The 20,244-nt window shown below is 39.1% G+C and overlaps 1 protein-coding gene across 5 annotated transcripts in view; it reads left to right on the forward strand.

Annotated features, from left to right (window-relative positions):
• TBC1D19 (TBC1 domain family member 19) overlaps positions 1-20,244 on the forward strand; it is an 80,236-nt gene that overhangs the window by 50,077 nt on the left and 9,915 nt on the right. For 4 of the 5 annotated variants that reach the window (XM_044418411.1, XM_044418412.1, XM_044418413.1 and 1 more), the window contains 8 exons: positions 3,133-3,207; positions 5,296-5,358; positions 9,685-9,769; positions 11,203-11,247; positions 14,526-14,558; positions 15,451-15,560; positions 17,096-17,187; positions 19,176-19,291. In XM_044418411.1, the coding sequence (XP_044274346.1) occupies positions 3,133-3,207; positions 5,296-5,358; positions 9,685-9,769; positions 11,203-11,247; positions 14,526-14,558; positions 15,451-15,560; positions 17,096-17,187; positions 19,176-19,291 (619 nt within the window). The remainder of the gene's footprint in view (positions 1-3,132; positions 3,208-5,295; positions 5,359-9,684; positions 9,770-11,202; positions 11,248-14,525; positions 14,559-15,450; positions 15,561-17,095; positions 17,188-19,175; positions 19,292-20,244) is intronic. The other variant, XM_044418414.1, reaches the window with a different exon arrangement.

The following is a 20,244-nucleotide window of genomic DNA, read 5'->3' on the forward strand; positions in this document are numbered from 1 at the left end:
TCCTCAGTTCTTCAATCTCTCATATGGTGGACAGTGCCAGACAACCTGAATATTGGAGTCCCACTCCAACTGCGATGCCCGACGGCGAGTCTCGGTACCGACGCATCTCTGCTTGGCTGGGGAGCACTATGCTCGGGCCTACGCACTCAGGGTGTCTGGAATCGACAGGAGTCCAGGAATCATATCAGCTTCCTGGAACTTCTAGCAGTATACAAGGCTCTTCAGTCCTTCGAAGACGTTCTTCGCCATCGAGTCGTTCAGATAACCTTGGACAACATCGCTACAGTCTTTTATCTGAACAAGCAAGGAGGAACGAAGTCGCCAATGTTAGCACGGCTAGCGATACAAATCTGGGAGTGGTGTATCCAGAGAGACATCTTCCTGATCGCGGTGCACCTCGCCGGTATGGACAATGTGGAAGCTGATTTCCTAAGCAGACACATGTCCACATCCCACGAATGGGAACTGGATCGCCAGACATGCGACCACCTTTTTCAGCAATGGGGTCTTCCAGACATAGACCTATTCGCTACCCAGAAGAACCGGGACTACGAGGTTTTTTGTTCGAGAGCGGGAATCAGACGGGTCATCCGGAAATGCCTTTATGATCCTGTGGAACAATGTCCACTTTTACGCTTTTCCCCCTGATTCCCCTCATTATGAGAGTGATTTCGAAGATAATCTACGACGCGGCCACAGGAATATTAATAACCCATGGTGGCCACACCAAGCATGGTTTTCGACACTCCTTCACATCTCTCGAGAAGAATACCTTCAACTTCCATCCATTCCGTATCTCATTACCAGGCGAGAAGGCACAATTCGCCACCCAGATCTGACATCACTGAGGTTGACGGCCTGGCGAATTCGATAGCGGTCCGTTTGACACGGTATCGACGTCGTCCACAGTCTCTACAAATCCTGCCCCTGAATCCGACATACTATGCCATGCTTCGAATCCGCCTGCCTTCCCCACGTCTTCAGTTCCGATGGCCGTTTCCTCGGCTCAGACAGTTCTTCACCTGGACATCCAACACATTCTTGATTCTGCGCTAAGGCTGTCCACCCAGAAATCATATGCGGCTAAGTGGCGTAGATTCTCTATCTTTGCTGAATCACGATCGTTTCTCCCGCATTCAGCATCTATGGATCATATTCTCCAGTTCCTGTTCGAACTCCACCCGTCAGGACTTAAGCCATCCTCCATAAAAGTGTACACGGCAGCTATTTCCTATTACCGGGGTACTATCCAGGGTTCCTCCATTTTTTCTCAACTGCTAATAAAGAGATTCCTTAAGGGGCTACATAGCCTTCATCCGGCTGTCAGACCACTTATGCCCACTTGGAGTCTTTCAGTGATGTTACAAGCGCTAACAAGACCTCCTTTTGAACCTTTGGCAACAATCGATCTCCGTCTCGTCTCTTGGAAAACTGCATTTCTTGTAGCAGTTACATCAGCATGGAGAACTAGTGAGCTCTGTGCCCTCAGGGTGGATCCTCTGTATTTGAACTTCCATAAGGAGAAGGTAGTTCTACGAATGGATCAAGCCTTTCTTCCCAAAGTGGCTACCTCCTTCCACATGGACCAGGAAATCGTTTGACCTGCCTTTTTTCCATCTCCATTGAATCCGATCGACAGGTCATTACACACCTTTGATGTACGGCGCTGCCTTGCCTTCTATAGATCAAGGACTGAGTCTATTCGGCACTCCAACAAGCTCTTTGTGAAATATTCTGAATCAGGGTTCTCCAGTCACCCCTCAACTTTCTAAGTGGATAGTACAAACCATTATTCTCTCTTATCAGTTAGCTAAGTTGGACTTACCTACGATCCCGAGGGGTCATTCTACTAGAGCTGTGGCTGCTTCTTCCACCTTCGCATCTGGAGTTCTGATTGACGCTGTCTGCAGAGCTGCTACCTGGACCACCCCATGCACATTTGCAAAGCATTATCGACTGGATGTCCGTGCCAGGCAGGACTTTTCCTTCGGCAGAGCCGTTCTTTCATCTATTCTTCGTTGATGACACTGCCCTCCTCCATTCAGGGTAAGCTTGTTAATGTACTCACATGTGTGATGCACGGAGGCCACGACTAAGAAAAGCAGGTTGCTTACCTGTAACTGATGTTCTTCAAGTGGCCATCTGTGCAGTCACAGAACCCACCCTCCGGCCCCGCTCGGTGTCACTGGGTGGTGTTTTCTTTTCGGTACCGTGTTATTCTTGTGCTCGGTACCTATACAGTATTTTTCAAACTTGTCGTCGGTACCGACATCGTTTCTTTTCATTAGTTCCACTTTTTTTCTCTAGAGAGTGAATGTCTGGTCTATCAAAGACTGGAAAATGGCGGACACTCGGCTCCATATATACTGCTAGGGGGGAGGGGAGGGGAGTTTTTCCCACCAAAACCGTTAGCTATCAATCTTCCGACCAAAGGCACTGCGCAGGTGCAGTACCCCACATGTGTGACTGCACAGATGGCTACTTGAAGAACATCAGTTACAGGTAAGCAACTTGCTTTCCATTAACCATGAACAACTCATAGTTCACAACCTAACAATGAACCATGGGTTCGCTTCATGCATCCTTTGTGGAGTCTTCGTAACAAATCATGGTTTGTGACTCTGGGTTCACACAACACAATAATCTATGTTTAACAACAACCCATGGTTCAGTGATAACTCACAGTCACCCTATATGCAACCTTTTAGTGTAAGATATCATGGTGTCTGAACCCAGTAAGTGTCTGCTTATGTAGAATGAAGTGACTTGTATTTAAATATTAAGCTCACAAAAAGAAATCTTATGTTGCTTTGTCTCAAAAAAGGTTATGGTCCTTATTGACATACATAAAGCATCCCCCAATGATGTTCATAATTTACTTTTAACACTTTTTTTCTGATTGTGTCCAGATATGTTTGGTGAGTCTGTTCTTTGTTTTAAGGTATTTTCTTTTAACTTTTTATATTTTGGGATTTACTATATTAAGGATGTAAACCCTCTGCATGTTTAGACAGAAGAAAATTCTACAACTCACAGTATGTTCCAGTCAGCATGGCTTAGATTTCCATACTGTGTCATTTGTTTTAAGTATCATATAATTAACATTTAGAATTACTGATTATACCATTTTAGGATATTTTGTACTATGAACAACTCAAGTCAAATGTGATCCAGCATGATCTTTTGGTGGACAGTCTGATATATAAAGTAAGTGATACTGATTTACATAATTTTCTCTGTCAGTCAGGATACGTATTTTTTTTATCGGCCACAACTGACACTTGATACAATGAACAGAAGTGTCAGAATCCTTGATTGCAAAGGCATGTATTATAAGGTTTATGAAAAGGTTTATTTAAAATTGCATGTTTTTGTTTGTAAATTGGCCAAAGCATGCTTGTTATTGAGCAGTTTATGAATATGATACATACATATAATACTAGTAAATTTCTAAATTTGTAGTATTTTTGCTGAGTTGTTATGCCACTAGCATATATATCAGCATATAAGGTAACTAGTGTTTAAGAGAAGGTTTATATTTTGGGCTTTTTTTCTGGTGTTTGTCATATATGCCTGACATTTGACAAGCCCCAATTTTTGCTTTGCTATTTTTGGTTTCATGGGTCACCTTATACACTGATATATACGGTAATCTTGGAGGGCAGTACTCCTCAAAGGGGGGCACTTGCCTTCCCTTTGCCTTCATGTATATGTTTTGGGTCTTTTGCTTGGGTCTAAAGCACTCTGCCAAGAGGTAGGTGGTCCAGCCTTACATTAAGATGGACACACACCATACTTAGAAACAAAAGGAAGTACAAACTCTTATCCTAATGTTAAGTTCCACACAACTGCTTTTATTCTAGCCTGTATATGGGGTCAGTTTGATCTTATTTATCTGTTTATTCATTCCACTTTCATGATGTTCTGTCTGGGAGATGCAGGCTGTACAACTTACCAAAGGTGGTAAGTTGGTCCAAGTTTAACTCCATTAAACTCCATTTGATCTGCAGTTGCAGATCAAATCATAATATCACTACTGGCCCTATTTCTCTGTAGTTTTAATAGGCTTTAAAAATGTAACATTCTATAAAATATGTAAGATGGACTTAAGGTTGACCAAAGGACTGGAAAACAACCCACGTAACACCGAATCCCCCTTTTAAAAAGGGATCAAAGGGGATTTGGCAAATCTTGCCTGTTTCACTTTCTTTGAGAGTATGAATGCACACGTGGATGACATTGATCCAGTAGACGTTGTATACTTGGACTTTAAAAAAATGGTAGTCTGTCACCAAAAACTTCTAAGAAAATTTATCCAAACAGTGTGGGTTCTCTTTTGGACTGGTAACTGGTTATAGAACAGGAGGAGAATGGGGATAAATGAACAATTGTCAAACTGTAGAGATGTTCAGTGGCGTTTCCTAAGTATCTTTGTTGTCTTTTTTAAGTATGTTCATAATGATCTGAAAGTAAGAGTGACCGATGAGGTGGCCAAGTTTGCTGATAACACCAAATTTAGGCTGGTAAAAATAAAAGAAACTTTGAGGAGCTTTCAAAAGATTATCTCTAAATTGGGTGAACAGGTAACAAACTGGCAAATGCCAATATTGGGATGCCTTCATCAAAAAGCATGATATAAGCATTATATACATTGTGCTAGCAGCACCTCAAAAATTTTGCAGTATAGTTGGAAAGCGTGCCAAAAACAGCAAGTACAATTTATATTCTGTGGCTTGATTCCAAGAAGCTAAGGTGCTTGTGTTTGCCTAGTTTTTAAATGTTTTATGTGGGGAACTCAAGACAATATCACAGATTTCCTTTGAGACATTTCCTTGGCTTCTAGAAGATTGCTGTGTCATGAGGGAAGCCTGCTATATCAGAAATACAAACCCAGAACACACTTGAGTGTACATGATAAGTGGTACAGTTAATTGGATCCATGTCTACGAGTATATTCTTAAAAGATGTGCAAGCTATTCTGAGTTTGTAACTGTTAGGGAATACATTGAAATTGTTATTTGTGAGATACTTTGTATTCCCAATCTTAGTGGAAGGGTTTGAAAACTCCAAACTACATATGAAGATATGTGTATAGTTTTCTTCCATTACACTGTCATGATTAGGCTAATAGAAAGTTTCTGTGTATTGGAAATTAGAAATTGACAGCAGGTTTTGCCCAGTAAGTGACTGAAATGCTTATTACAATGCTGGATTATTATGCTTACACTTTTGTAGGAACTTCCCAGATGGGAAGGATGTCGCTCAGCTTCAAATTGTTATGGTTTTTGATTGCAGGATGTGAAACTAACAGCCAGTAATGATGACTACTACTTTGTGTTTGAGGATTATTTATATCAGGTGAGTAATTCCTGCTATTGTGTAATTTATTTATCGAAAAATGATGTATGTAATGTCCACTTGGTTCCATGCAAAGCATAAGCCAACTAAAACTAATAACACCCAAAGTTGTTCCAAGTAAACTAAGTACACAGTCCCATGCATGTCTTACCCAGAAGTACATTTCACTGAGGTCAGTGGTGCCTACCTCCTAGAATATATAAAGAGAAATGCAATCTAATGGGCTTACTGCTACAATTGAATGGATTTATGAACCGCTGTCTAGTAAGAAATCCCTCAGCTCTGCCTGTGGATTGCAAACATATATAATAGTTAACTTTGAAGTTGAAGATAACCAGAAGCCACAAACTAATGTGGGGAGTTCATAGATAAATTACCTGTGGGATGGGGGCAGGGCATGTAGTTTGAATTATTAGCTCTCATAGATCTTAAATGGATCCTAGACTTTTTAATAACTGGATCCCTGAGCACTTGGGATGAGATGGTGTATATCTAAATAAAAAAGCATCTGTATTTTTTGGGTTTTTTTCTTACTTTGTTTCCAGTAAAGGGAAGCCTTCTAATTTGTATGGAATTGTCTATATTCTTTTAAATCTCCTTGAATGGAAGCCTATTACATTTGCAGATTTCCTAATGTGCATTTGATTGCAATGTCAATATAAATGTCATGGAGGAAGCATCTAATTTATATGGTACTTTGAGCTCAATTAGTTACAGCTATTAGGGTGGGCTTGTCATTTTTTTCTTTGTAGCTATGTAAAATAAGTTTGCTGAATATATATCATTCCTTAGAGGAGAGGCTTAATCTGTGTAGCCCTGTGAATTTAGTGTGGGAAGAAAATTTTAGCAAAATTAATTTGTATTCTGCTTTTTATAAATAAATATTTTGCCTCTTGAGCAATGATACAGTTCCCTTAAATGTCATTATGTGCTGTCAAGTTGTCTCTGACTTATGGTGACTGTGTGAATGCATGCCCTCCAAAATGCTCTGTCCTTGACAGTCCTACTCAGCTCTTGTAAACTCAAGTCTGTGCCTTCCTTTATGGAATCAATCCATCTCCTACTTAGTTTTCCTCTTCTTTGCCTTCAATCCATTCTTCACATAATAGATCCTAATTTAGCCAAAACAACACCACTCTCTTGCAAAGGCAGACAGGATCAGCAGAAGACCCCAAAAAGATACATAAGTTTTTTGGGATGCATGAAAAGAATACAAATTATTTCTTTGTGAGAGTATGTTCTAAGTGTGGGGAGTCCTCTTAAGTGAAGTTGGAGCATGTTCACTGGCTATAGAATACTGACAGGCCATTGAGGGGGGGAAATGCAAAACTTCCAGGAAGAGGTAGAGTGAATTGGCCTCTAGTATCCTGGGGGTAGACCATGTCTGTCTCGTATACCGAACATAAATTCTAATGTCAGGGGATGAGGATGTCCTACAATATTTTCTGGCAGGTCAACTTGTATTCAATAAGTGTTTTGAAATAAGTGTTTTGTTAGGTTTTCATTCTGTTATGACACTTTGGAAAAAGTATAATGTTGTGTAATCAAGAAGTTTTTTGATTTGGTATTAATAAATATTTGAGTTCATGATTTCTTAACAGTTTTGATGGATGAAAGGCTCAAATACAATATTGTAAATGGGTTAGCTCTGAAATGTAGCAACAGAATGGACTCATCTTTGTCAGAATGCTGTGCAAAATCCTGCAAGGTCAAAAATGAAGATATAGAGAAAATGGATAAATATGCAAAGTCAATTTTTTATTTGCAAACTCCACTCCTGCAAGTCTCTTTAGTATAAACTAAATTTTTCAGTTGAGCATGCACTTGGGTGTATAATTCATCAACTCAAAAAGAAAAAAAATGATGAGAAATAAACGTAATCTTGAAAGTTTGACCGTAACAATTTTGGGCAGCTATCTAAGAACAGAAGTCTATGTATTTATACATATTGTAAAGAAGGGGCCCTGCTCTCACACATTAGAATCTGTGCAGATAGCTTTGTCCAATTCTGAGGAGTGGGCAGCAGGGCAGAGGTGGGCAGATGACTTGGTGCTTAGCAAAGATTCTTAGGCAGTGTGTGAGAACCAGTCTGCACTAGAAAAGAAGGAAGGTGTTTCAGAACTGGGGTGGAGGAGATGGAGAGTTCCTTGACTTAGTCAAGAGCTGACAAGCAAAGCAAGTGGACTCGTCATGATGTGTCCAGCATTTGTGTAATATAATCCTCAAGCAGGAGAAGCCACCTGGAGGGTGGCGCCTGAAAGAGAGGGGAGGAGGGAAGTTTTTGTTTGTATTCAGCTCTTTACATGGACAGATGCTTCACCCACATCTCAAAGAGAACACTCTGTGTGTGTGTGTGTGTGTGTGTGTGTGTGTGTGTGTGTAAATTGTTCTGTAACATGTTTAATTTTAACTGTTCTTCCAAAGTTTCATTTGTGTCTGCTGGGGAGGGGAGGGAGAGAGATTCCTGTTCATGACTCATACTTGCTTTTTCATATAAATATGGGTCATTTGCAAGGGAAAGGAGGAGTTTCCTGACTTGCCCCACACTCCTCTCAAAATGCCACTTTTCCTCTAGATCTCTTAGCCATTAACTATTGGGGAATTTTCTGGGCAAGATTAATTAGTGCAGGAAGAGTTAAACACCTGCCTGCAAGCCAATCCTTCCCCATTCAAATCTCCTTTCTGCCCACATTGATATTACCCAGCAGTTAGTATAAGCTCTGTGCTGGGGCCTATTGATCCAGTATCAGCAGTTTGAAAACTGTACAAATATGATAGAAAAGTGTGACTGTGTGTCTCAGCTGTGAAGGGAAACAATCTGCTTCCTCCATTTTCATAATTCCTCATTACAGCAGCATTTTCCATCACATCAGGGTAGTGATGAACATGAGTAGACTGGATTGCAAGCAATGTCTGGTCTAATTAGTTCGTTTCCTCTCCTGAAAACCATTTTAAGTAAGCTGTTCAATGATTTTGAATGATGTTCAGTGATGCAGGGCAGAATATGTGGCCTCCCTTTTCTCTTTGAAGAGCAACATGAATACTCAGTTTTGTAGATGAGGATCCACCTTTCAACTTAACCCCCCTCCCCTTGCAGCACTCCCTGTAGGGGCAGCACTTGGTTGCTTGCCAAGGCCCATATGTTCAGGAATGTCAAAACTCATTTATGGAAAGACAGAACACCTCATTCTTCCTGTGGAAGGCCAAGAGGCTAACACTAGTTCCTGTGTAGATGGAAATGGAGTCTTTGCAGCTCAGTAGCAGGCAGGAAGCAACGGTGTGTGGACCCACACTCTGAACTGTGGCCAACACTAATTGCTTGCTGTTCAGTTGTTATAAATTAGCTGTTAATTTTTCCTGATTATTATTACTTTGCTGGGTGTACTATATTGTAACAGTTTGGATAGGATCACAAGCTGATAAGTAATGTTGGGATTAAAGTGTTTGTTCAAGATAAAGACACTTTGTCCTCCAGAAAAAATGTAAATCTGCAAATTAGTAAGCTGTTCAAGAAGGTGAAACCATATCTCAGCCACAAAAATTATTATGTCCTCTATCAGATACATAGTGTTTTAAGACATTTTTGCTTTTCTTTGACAAATATTATTATCAAAAGACCGTGTTTATAAAATATTAAACAAAAAGGAACTGCCTGAGCGGATGATGCTCAGTGAAACATTACCATGGTATTGAAAGCATTCTGAGTAAAGTGAAGGCAAGTAAACTGTGCTTCCTGCTCAGAGTTACATTAGTTGCCTAAAAAGCTAGTTCTTTTGTTTAGACTTTCAAGAGATGGAAACGCTCCTGAAAATTAATTTGGTGCAGACCTGTATGTTTGCCTGCAGGACAAATAGCAGTTTTGTGTGTAGGTGTGATTTAAGTGAGGGAAATGGTGCGTTTGTAGAGTGGGGGAAAACTTAACTCTTCCTTTGCACGTACAGTAGTCCTGATCCAGTTTGAGCTTCTCTGTGGCTGCTTTTAAGCAAAATAGTAAACAAAGAGATGTGAACACAGGTCTTCTGTACTGTATCTAATTTGATTACAAAGTACAAGCAGGCCTGTTGTTTGAATTATGTGCCCCTTGCTCCATGTCTGAGAGTCAGTTTACGTGTACTCATGTATTTGCATGTTACTGGGAATTCATGTACTTCGTCCGAGTAGTCAGAATGCAGTTGTTAGGACTGAATTGGCTAACCTAGGAGTGGCACTATATTTTGTGGCATACTCCTGTTTTGCAGAAAATGCCAATTTCAGTGCTACCAACAATTAAAGGTGATTTTGTTTTCAGATCAGTTTCTGATCATTCCTATGTTAATATTTTTGCAGGTATTACTTTGTTTTTCTCGAGATACCTCAGTATTGGAACACTTTGCATACAATAGTGCTACTCCACCCAAGTCATACATTCGAGGTAAATAAATAGATATTTCATTATAGTAGTTATGAACAGTTGTGGTTTGTGTGGCCCACTTCTGACCTGATGATGATGGTCATGACTGCACTGGGATTTGGAACCAGAGCTTCCTGGGCCAAGACTGTTATGCACAATGTATGCATGGTCCACAATAAATATGCACTTATTTGTACTGCCTGCTTTGGGACTACAAAAACAAGGCGGTTGCCAAACACCTGACAGTCTACAACACATGGCTGCCAGGTTTCATCTGGCATTCTAGATCACAAGTTGCGCAGTCTTGACATAGCGTGCAAATACTCATTCAGCTGGTTTGTATGATCATCTCTGACTTAACATGGTGGCCAGGTATGATTTGTATAATGATTTGCCTGGTTTTGGCATGTTGTGTTGTCTTAACCTGAGCATCATGGTTTATTATTTTGAGAAACAACTCTCAGACAGCCCGAAACAGCTTCTCAAACAAGCAGTGCCATCCAAATTTGGATGACATGGGAACCTGGGTATCCACTGATGATCATGGGAATCAGGTCATTGTGTGTACGTTCATGAACTGTTTTTGGGTGTTAGTGTTATTTTTTCATTCTGTACAGTGCAGCCAATGAAGCTGCAGTCTTGAAGCAGAAGGCCAGTGTACAGGAGAAAATATTTTTACCTTGCATTGTTTTTCTGTGATAAACTGCAGCTGCTTTGATCTTTGCTGAGATAAAGATATACATGTATACATATCCAAGTACTTTTTTTTTTGGTGATAGTAAAGGCAGCTGGTATATTTATCCTTTTTCTGTTCTTTGTTTTCAATTGTGTTTGGTGCAGATGTGTGAATCATGTCAGCACTTTAATGACAATTTATATCAAATATTATATTTAATATTAAATAGGTGTAGTTTAGTTTCTTTAAAATGAAATCTACAAATGTATGTTCGTGACAGCCATGCCCAAGGACGAGTTCCTCAGTGAAACTAGTAGCATCACATGACTGTTTTGAAATGGGGAAAAAAATTGGGGAAGATTTCTTGCATCGTGTCTACTTTAACATTCAGTACTTGAACCTCAGTAGTCCACTCAGTTTGTGCTCCCATCCATGAACCTCTGATTTGCCTGTGTGTTGAGTCAGAAATGGAGAGCAGCATAGCGCCCCCAAACACTAAGTGATTTGATAAGGCTTAAGGTATGTTCGCATATTAATTCAATACATGTTACATATTTTTGTATGTAAGTTCATTCATGGTTTCTGTTTGCACTATTTGTAACTCCATTGTTACTGTTTACTTAGGTAGATTGCTGTTTTGCAACTCTGTATCACAGTTCTTCCTAAACTTCCAATTATATTTTACTCCTTTTCATCTATTAGAGTAATAATATTAAGTCAAAACCCCTTTATTTTCTTCGCAGTGTGTGTGTCGATAATTTTTCTGCTCTTTTCACAGGGAAACTTGGAATGGAAGAATATGCTGTATTTTATCCACCAAATGGTAAAGAAGTTATGCTGTTGCCTCCTCTAGTGGGAAAAGGGAAAACTGCAGCAATTTCGGTGGATTCTTCTAAATTTGTTTGTACTGGTACTTTAGAAAGAGATAGCAGGAGTTTGATGGGAGCGATTGCCACCCCCCTCCCCAAGTCGACAGTAGTAAAATAGATACAGTTTTTCCATTGTTATCCCAGCATTTGTGCAGGAGTTGTTGTGTGCCTGAACTATTTCTGTAGTTTTTTAAAAATATTTTTTATCATATATATGCACTCCCTGACCTTGTTTTACAGGCTTTTTTTCGTGCAGTCAGAATCTTCTCTCTCTCTGTTCCCATGTACTATATTTTTTCTCTCCTTTCTTGTCCTCTTGAAACAGTTTGCTTTTCTTTTTCTAATGCTTCCATTGCTGTAAAGTGAATGTGAGAAATTCCAGGCAGATTTTTTTTGTTAGCATTTGTCCCTCAAACAAGGTCTCATTCTATTTGCTCTTCCTTGCTCTTCCTTGGATTGGATTTTACAAATGATGTTGTATCAGACCTCAAATTTGGGTGTATTTCCTCCCAACCTTCCTCATCACCTTTTGAAAATGTAATAGTTCAGAAATGGACTTTGTGTAGTGCTGGTACTCCATTTCTGCCCATCTTTCACATGGAATAAGATTCTGAATTCTTAATTTTTAATGTGCATGAGTAATTATTTAATGCCTTATTTAAGTACTATTAAGGTATAAACAAATGAGAGATAAGTTCAGTGATCTTTTCTTCTGAATGCAATAATTCTGCAAGCTTACATTTCATTGGTGTTTTGAATAGATGGGAACCACTGGAAAAAAATTCATCCTTTTGACTTTTAAGTTAGGATGGCAAGTGATTTTGCTTTTAAACATGTACTAGTTCTATTGAATTCCTTTACCCCCATTTTTAAGTACAAGCAGAAGGCTCAGTGGCAAAAGCTGTTGGAGGACCAATCCAACAATAGGTTTCTGAAGTTAAGAGGAGTTTGTTGGTAGATAAATATGTCACTTAAGAACCAGGGGAAATTGTCTTTGTCTGACACAGAGTCCCTACCCAGCAGTAACTATTAAAGAGGGGGGGGCACGTTCCTTTTGTGATCAAGTACTTTTGTGCTACCATGCTACCACCCCACACACAACTTTTAGAAAAACTTCTATTTAATGTACTTTGAGAATTTCAAGATTACAGCTCCCTTTGTGTGAAAAGAAAAAACAAGTGATTTTCCTTTGTTATAGCAGGGCCAGAATCTTGCAAGAGTTTGTGGTTCCGGCATTATTGGACTCACATGAATATACTTTATGTGAACTGCTTTTTCCTCAGATCATTCACATGGTGTATCAGAATCATCATAAAGCTTTGAATAGTGATAAGTGTTTGGATATGACATTAGGAAAACCCAAGTGAATGCAGCACCCTCTTCTCTTCCATTTGCTTCCTTTTTGCTGAAACATACATTTAGCTAAAGTTAGGCTAAGCTGTTTAGTCAGTCTGTGCTCTTAGGGTTTGTTTACATTATGGGTGGTATCTCACAGTGGAGCTTCCTGTTCACTTCCATGAAGGGAAACACCTAAACCAAACTTCCTTCTTACACAAGCTTAGCATTCTCCTATTCATAGAAGAAAATGAGGAAGTGATGTTGTGCAGTATCATGTCCTCTGCACAAGGCAGTATAGGATTAATGGCCTGTAATGATCCATACTGGGAAGTGTGGGGAAGGGGGGAATCTGAAAATCTGTGTATACAACTGCTGCTGCATTCTTTGGTGCCACAGATTTCTATCTACAAAGCTAAATCCCATTTCTCTGCAGGATTTATTAACACTGAGTACAAACCTCTCAGATTTGAAGATAAGACAAAATCACCATGTAACACTCAGAACAATTTACAGTAGTTGAATATGCAATTCAATCTAAACTAATTATAATTAGTACATATTGGAATTTTGCCTGGGAATTACCCTGTATGGTGATATCCAAAGCTTTTTTCAGGAAAGGTGGTACTATGACTTTCTTTCATATAGGAACAAACTATATTTTCTTCCAAGGAAGCATTTACCACTCTTCTTACCTCCTCAACTAAGCCTCCCTTGGCAAGATGCAGACATACAAGTAGTTAATTTTGTCTTATCATTTTCAGGATGTACAGTTTGAAGCCTGTCCAACATGAATGGACAAGCAGATGCCACTGGCATCATTAGCAACTGCAATAATTATGGTATCCAAGTGTCTAGCAAAATTAGAATGAGCAAAGTGAGTCTTCAACTCTAACTGGCCTGTGCTTTTAACTAATTAGAATAGCTCCTCTGGTTAACTGTTTGAAAACCATGTTAATGGGAGAATATTATATCTTCTCCACCATCATTGTCACAGCATAGACCTTAGTAAAATCCCTAGCTTGTGTTATTTTTTTCCTGTGTTTTCCTCCATTATTGCTCTATTCATGAGCCCTGTTCCATTACCCCGCGCTCTTTGGAAACCAGGAAGCTTGCTTGGCTCTATCAGTAAGCAGGAGCAGTTGTGTCAACCACCTGGATCATTCCCCTTTTTCATAGATTGATGAGGGCTTCAACAAATCAGTAGCTCAAGCAGTGGGAAACTCCTGCAAGGCAATCCAGAACTATTTGGTTCCATCTTGCTTCAAAGTTAGGCCCTCCTGTTTTCTTGTTAAGAGTTCATGTAAATCCAAACAGGTAAATTACCTGTCCATGACTGAACATTTTCCTCACATTTAATCACTTTTTTCTCTCCAATTAAAAAAATATGGAGAGAATACGTCCTGCTATATAAGTGCAGAGGGATATGTTTTGGAACAGCTCCACAGTTGCCATGGAGGCTATGAAGTGTTGAGCTACTCCTGATTTTCAGTCTGCCTTAAAATCTAGGAGATTCACTTTATCATCATTAAAAAAGAAACCCATGATTTTGTGGAAAATAGGAATTTCTTTTGAAATAATTGAGATTGGCATTTTTAAATGAAAGAATTTATGTTTGCATTAAAAATTGCTTGAAAATAACCCTCCCACTTTTTCCCAGTCTGTTACTGTCAACAACTTTCAGAAGGTATGTTGAGTCACTGGTTGGCCCACATAAATGAATGGTGTGGTGCATTGACCATGTGGGCATTCTTTATATTGTGTAGGAAAACAATTATTAGCTCACATCCGTAGAGTTGAAGATGTACTTAAATGTTTTGTGGAAACAAAACCTGTTTTTTCCTCCAATCATGAGCGATTCTGACAATTAGTAAACTGGACTGTCTTTCTTTTGTAGGTGTAATTCCTTTCCATGGTTTTTCAATGTATGGTAAGTGACTCCTTACTAATAGCATCAGAACTAGAAATTGTGTATGATTCACTGAGTAAAGAAGTTCATTTATGAATGTTGTGAAGGTTGCTTATTCTGAAATCATTTCTATTCTAGACGCACATGTGGAATGTTTTTGTCATGTAGCTTCTGATTCATGAATTCCTTTTGCAGAGGACCAGCGTCTAGGGTGGGCATTACTGTCATTTCTGGAGGTCTGAAAGAAATTAAGGTGGATAGCTGGCTTCCATTCCAGCCCTTTGAGATCATTATTGGGAATTGGACTGTTAGGCAGGTCAACTCCTATATTAGGCTTACCTATCATGAACTGAAAAATTATTGATGCTTAGGGTTCTCATGGTCATTACTAGAGGGAAAAGAGTCTGTTTCCAAGCCCTACTCATGCCCAAGAGGCTGCTTCTGAACTAGCAACCTGATTGGATTTGTGTGGAAGTGTTGTTTCTGTCACATATCATCTTCAAGTGGACAGTGTTTGTATGTCTGGTCCAATTCCTTCACTTTGACATCTCACAAAAAGCAAAACCTGCATTACATAAATTAGTGTGACTGCTTATATGTAACCCATCTGATGGCTCTAATTCATACAAATTATGCCTTCAAGTGAATCTGGACCAGTGGTGAGACTAGCTGTACCAAGATGATCACATGTGTGAACTGGCCTGTAATTTTTCCATTTATCAATATCTGAATAAGTCTTAAGAGAAGCAGAAAATAGTGATAGTTGCATAGCTATGGCACCCTTTGTATATTTAAAAATACCTCCATAAAAGATTGGGAGTCTTTTAGAATGTGCATCATTAGTTTTATCCTTGTTAGTTGACTATGTTATATGTTTTACAAAACTGAGATAACAAATGTTTTATCCTTTCAGTTGCTCCACTTTGTTTTCTGTATAACGAGCCTTCTAAGTTATATCAGATATTTCGTGAAATATATGTGCGTTATTTCTTCAGACTTCATTCCATCTCTTCTCATCCTTCTGTAAGTTTATTCTGATCAAATTTAATTGTATCTTCTGTGTCCAAGTAATTTTTTGCAATAACATAACCATACTTAGTGAAGTTTAGCCGTGTTGGTGGAATATAAATATTGAAACAAAATAAAGCAATAAAGAAAAATGAATACTGTACTCTTTTCTGGAAGTGCAGTGTCAACTTAACTTTATGAGACTTGTGTAAAATTCCTCAGAACTATTGATAAATTCTCTGTCTGTGGCATGTGAGTATATGCAGCTGTCCTATACTTGCAAATTACTGATCCAGCTAGCTTAGTTTTGTCAGCTCTAGCAATCCAAGGTTTCTGACAAATATTAGTACAGCCCAGTCAAGATCATTTAACCAGAGAGTATAGAGACTGAACCAACCAACCATAGGTCTAATACTGCCCTATGGTCCTTCTCCTATTTAAAAAGTGCCTGTGGCACTTTAAAGTGAATTACATTGACAGTTTTGGATCATCATCAACCAGTCTCCTATGTCCTACTTCAAGGGGACCGTAATGAAGGTTAAGGCTTTTCTAACTTGTTTCTGCAGTGCTGTTGTGAACTTTGGGAAATGTTCTCTCTCTTACTGAGGATTTTCCAACAAGACTTGGAAATGCTTGGTCCACTCCAAATCAAGATGGGCATCTCTACATATGTGCATGAATTGGATGCAGATTAAAAAGAGAGCAAAGCCACAAGGAAAGCAAAACAAGCAGCAGCACTAGGTAGTTTAGTAGTAATGGAATGAGAATTTAAGAGGACGATTTAGGAAGGCTATGCATGTGTTTCAGTTTTGTACAAGTGCAGAAGTGCTGGATACAGAATACAGATTCCTGGGAAACTTTAAGCTTTCAGCCTAAAGAAATATGATTCTTATCCTTAGGGTTGCATGTATACACTTGAAATTTTGAGAGGAAAGTGTGAGAGGAAGCAACGGCTGCATAAGATGCCTTGTGGCTATTAGGGTAGGAAGGTGGGAGCTTATCATTTTCATGAAAGAATGAATTATGTAAATTACTAAAAACTACCAAATACAGAATAAGAGGGAAAGTGTATAATGTGTATGTATCACAGATTTTGGTTTCTCTTGGTGGATAATTTTTTATTTTGATTTTAGTGCGAAAATGGGCGGAGTGGTAATTATGTGTTACAAAGAAAAACATGTCTGCATTTAAGAAAATATTTAAATTCATGCTGGAATCATCTTCATGGCATAGCTTTATTATGCCTACCATTCATGGAATTAAATATCGTATAGAATACATTTATAGCAGAATTGATTGTCCAATGCCTGTAGCTCGCTTTCTATTAATATGAAGGAATCTCTATAAAGTCAACTGGGTTATAAGAACTGAGTTTTAGTGGGTAACCATCAGTGACATAGTAAGTCAAACTGATTTGCTAAAACTGTTTATGCATCTTAAATTTATGCATTACCCAAATTGCAATATTTTCTCAGAAATATTCTCACTGCAGTATTTTAAAGTGACAAGTGCTATTTTGCATATGTTTTTGTGTGTGTGTGTTTTAAAAGGGAATTGTATCATTATGTTTGCTGTTTGAGACCCTTCTTCAAACTCATCTACCACAGTTGTTTTATCATCTGAGGGAAATTGGAGCACAACCGTAAGTGTTTTCCTTCAGTCTGAACACTGACATGACCAATATTACACTTAAAACCTTTTTTAAAAATGCATGGTTTACACAGTGAAGCCTTATAATTCTGGGACAAAATTACAAAGAAACTAATGGAATTTGAAGTGGTTGAATAACTCCACTTTGTACATTTTGAAAAGTACTTTGTTACTTCTTTAAACCACCTATAAATAGATGGGTTCCTGGCAGGTATAATTTCATGTAGCACCTTGCAAGAACTTCAAGTTATTTATTGACTCACATATCATTTTCTTAAATATCCACACTGTTACTCTGAGTTACTCATAAGCAGGCTAACTTTTCTTCCCAAAGCACATAGTCTTCAAAAGAAGCACCAGTAGTAGTAAATGGAGTGTGCTTTTTCTTGGAAAAGATCACGATGAGCTAAAGGTAAAGCCAGACACAAGATTTTAAGGGAGCCTTGAGAGTGAAAATAAAGATTTCATTAAAAGGCAATTGAATGAGTGGGTGTTGGGGTGAGGTACAACACTGCATGCCCAGTATACTAGAGATCTAAGTCAGTGGTTTTCAACCACCAGTCTGTGGACAGGCACTGGACCACAGGAGATTTCCTGCTGGGGGGCGGCTGCATCCCATTCACTGCGGACCAGTGCTGGGACTGGCTATGCTGTACCACCTCTTCCTCATTTGGCATCCTGGTCAAAGGGGATGTGCCAGTCCCCTGGGAGGGGAGGGGGAGGCAGGGAAGGGAGAGACAGCTTGGTGGGAGCCAGCTGGGAGCCATGATGCACTGATTTCAGTATTATGTTCTTTTTTTTGGCATTTTTTGTTGCTCAGTTTCTGTTTTTTCCCCCTTTTTTGGTATTGTCTTTGGAAACAAGTATGCAGAATACTGTATTGTGTGTGTGGTGCTTTTTGTTTCTACCTTAGTGGTCCCCGAGGTGGTTTTCCTGTTTTTGCTGGTCCCCAGCTGTGGAAAGGTTGAAAGCCACTGATCTAAGTGACATCAGTATGGTGAAAATGTCTTTAGTAGCATGATATTTGCTTTAAATGTAGCAGTTCAGCTACAGAACTGTTAACTATTAGTATGTTTTTAAAAGCATGCCACTAGAAGGTTTTTGGGTGTAGGAAAAGTGCACTAGTAATAGCAAAGGTTGTGAGAATTCACAGTTGTAGTTGTTAGAGACCCCAGTTTCCGCCCATGTCTCATTGTACATTATAAGGCATAGTTCTTGACACAGTTTTGCATTTTACATTAATGTCATTTTCAACCACATCTCATTTTTAGAACCTGTGACTTCCTTAGAATCTTTCTGACCCTAATATCAGATTAGTCAATTCCTTTTCAAAGTGTGGAAGAGTTAAGAGTTACAAAGGCGGTATACTAGTACAATTGCCCTTGTAAAACAGGTAGAGCTTTGATACCTCTAAAGAGTAGATGGGTAAGGACTCTTAGGTTCTGAGCCTGACTAAGATGGATTATCCTGAGACTTTTATGTATAGGTTTATTTAGAAATAAATAAATAAATACAGTCACCATAGAAACATGTGTGTAAAGTTAAGTGGAGGGTCCCAATGTGCATATTTAGGCTAAAGGTAGGTCTTGAATCCAAGAACATTGAAGGCTACTTCTCCAAGGCATGTGCTCAAGATAGTGAATTGCATTAGGCTTTGACATGCAATGCCCATACATATTTCTCTTCTAAGAAAAGTTGTGTTTCTAATTGATGTTGAACTGTACTTTCTTTCACCAGTCATGTATCATGTAATACTGTTAAATTTAAGCAACAGCTAGCAAATGGATTCTGAATGATGCAGCCAGAACTCCATGTATCATGTTACATTTAGTGTCAGAAAAAAAAACTTTCTTAAGGATTGAGGATGATGTGATCTTAAGGCAAAGATATTTGTATGAACAAGTCTAAGTCAAAAGGCAAAGCTAGAGTGATTGTGTTTTAGAGGGAAATATAACAGTATCTTTTTTCATATTCTTGTAGTCTAAGAATATCTTTTAAATGGATGGTACGAGCATTCTCTGGTTACTTAGCTACAGATCAACTCCTGTTTTTATGGGACAGAATTCTGGGATACAACTCTCTGGAAATTCTTGCTGGTAATAAAAATACTTTTTATAGATTGAATTTACATTCTCACTAAAAATATAATACCAGTGAGAGAGACTTTAGGTTTCTCACGTATAATTACATGGTATCAGTTGCTATTCATGGTGAAACCTCAGACTCTAGATGACTTAAATATTGGGAATTGAGAGTTGATGGCAAGGAAGGTGCCACTGCTCCATTTTCTCAGTTGCATTAATTTATCTAATTTATTCTAAGAGCCAACTTACCTGGATGCCTGTGAATCAGCCACAGGTGTATACTCATTTGCACCTGGTGGTAGCCAACATAAGCACTGAAGAACGCCAAGAACCTCATTTCAGTTTTCACAGTTCTACCACTGGAGCTGATTGCCTCTACTCTCTTGTGTAGCACTTGGCTTCTTTGGATACCAGAAGTCAGTGATTTTACCATTCTTTGATTCTTGTCACCTGAGAGATGCCAAGTGCTTCTGAGGTGGGCAAATATTAGAATGGAATCAGTCAGGCTCGGCCAAATGTTGGCAAACTTGAACTTGCAACAGTTTTTGTGTGTGCATTGAGAACAGTTTCACCTCCCAGAAACTGAGGAGTGGTATCAAGGGTAAGTTTTATTCAATGGCTTTAGCATGGGTGGAATTACGTACTATGGAAGTGAGTGGTAGCATCTTCCTCATCACCACCTCGTCTTCCTTTTCCTCCTCCTCCTCCTGTTGTTGTTGCTGTTGTTAATGGGGGGATCTGTAATGGGGAATGCAGTTTTGCCACTGTTTGTGGTGGTGGAAACACCAGTGAAACATTTATCAGAGGCTACAGAGGCGAACACGCTTGTTGCTGCCAGGAGGGCACAACTTTAATTCTTCCTCTGAAAAACTGAGAGGAAATGGAAAAAGAGAAAGCTGCTGCTCTCCACGGTGCAATTCCCTGAAAAGGTTTGATAAGCATTATTTCCCTTAAAATGGATGGAA

Source organism: Varanus komodoensis, unplaced genomic scaffold, assembly GCF_004798865.1.
Source record: "Varanus komodoensis strain SLA01 unplaced genomic scaffold, ASM479886v1 scaffold9, whole genome shotgun sequence".
NCBI classification, from domain to species: Eukaryota; Metazoa; Chordata; class Lepidosauria; order Squamata; family Varanidae; genus Varanus; species Varanus komodoensis.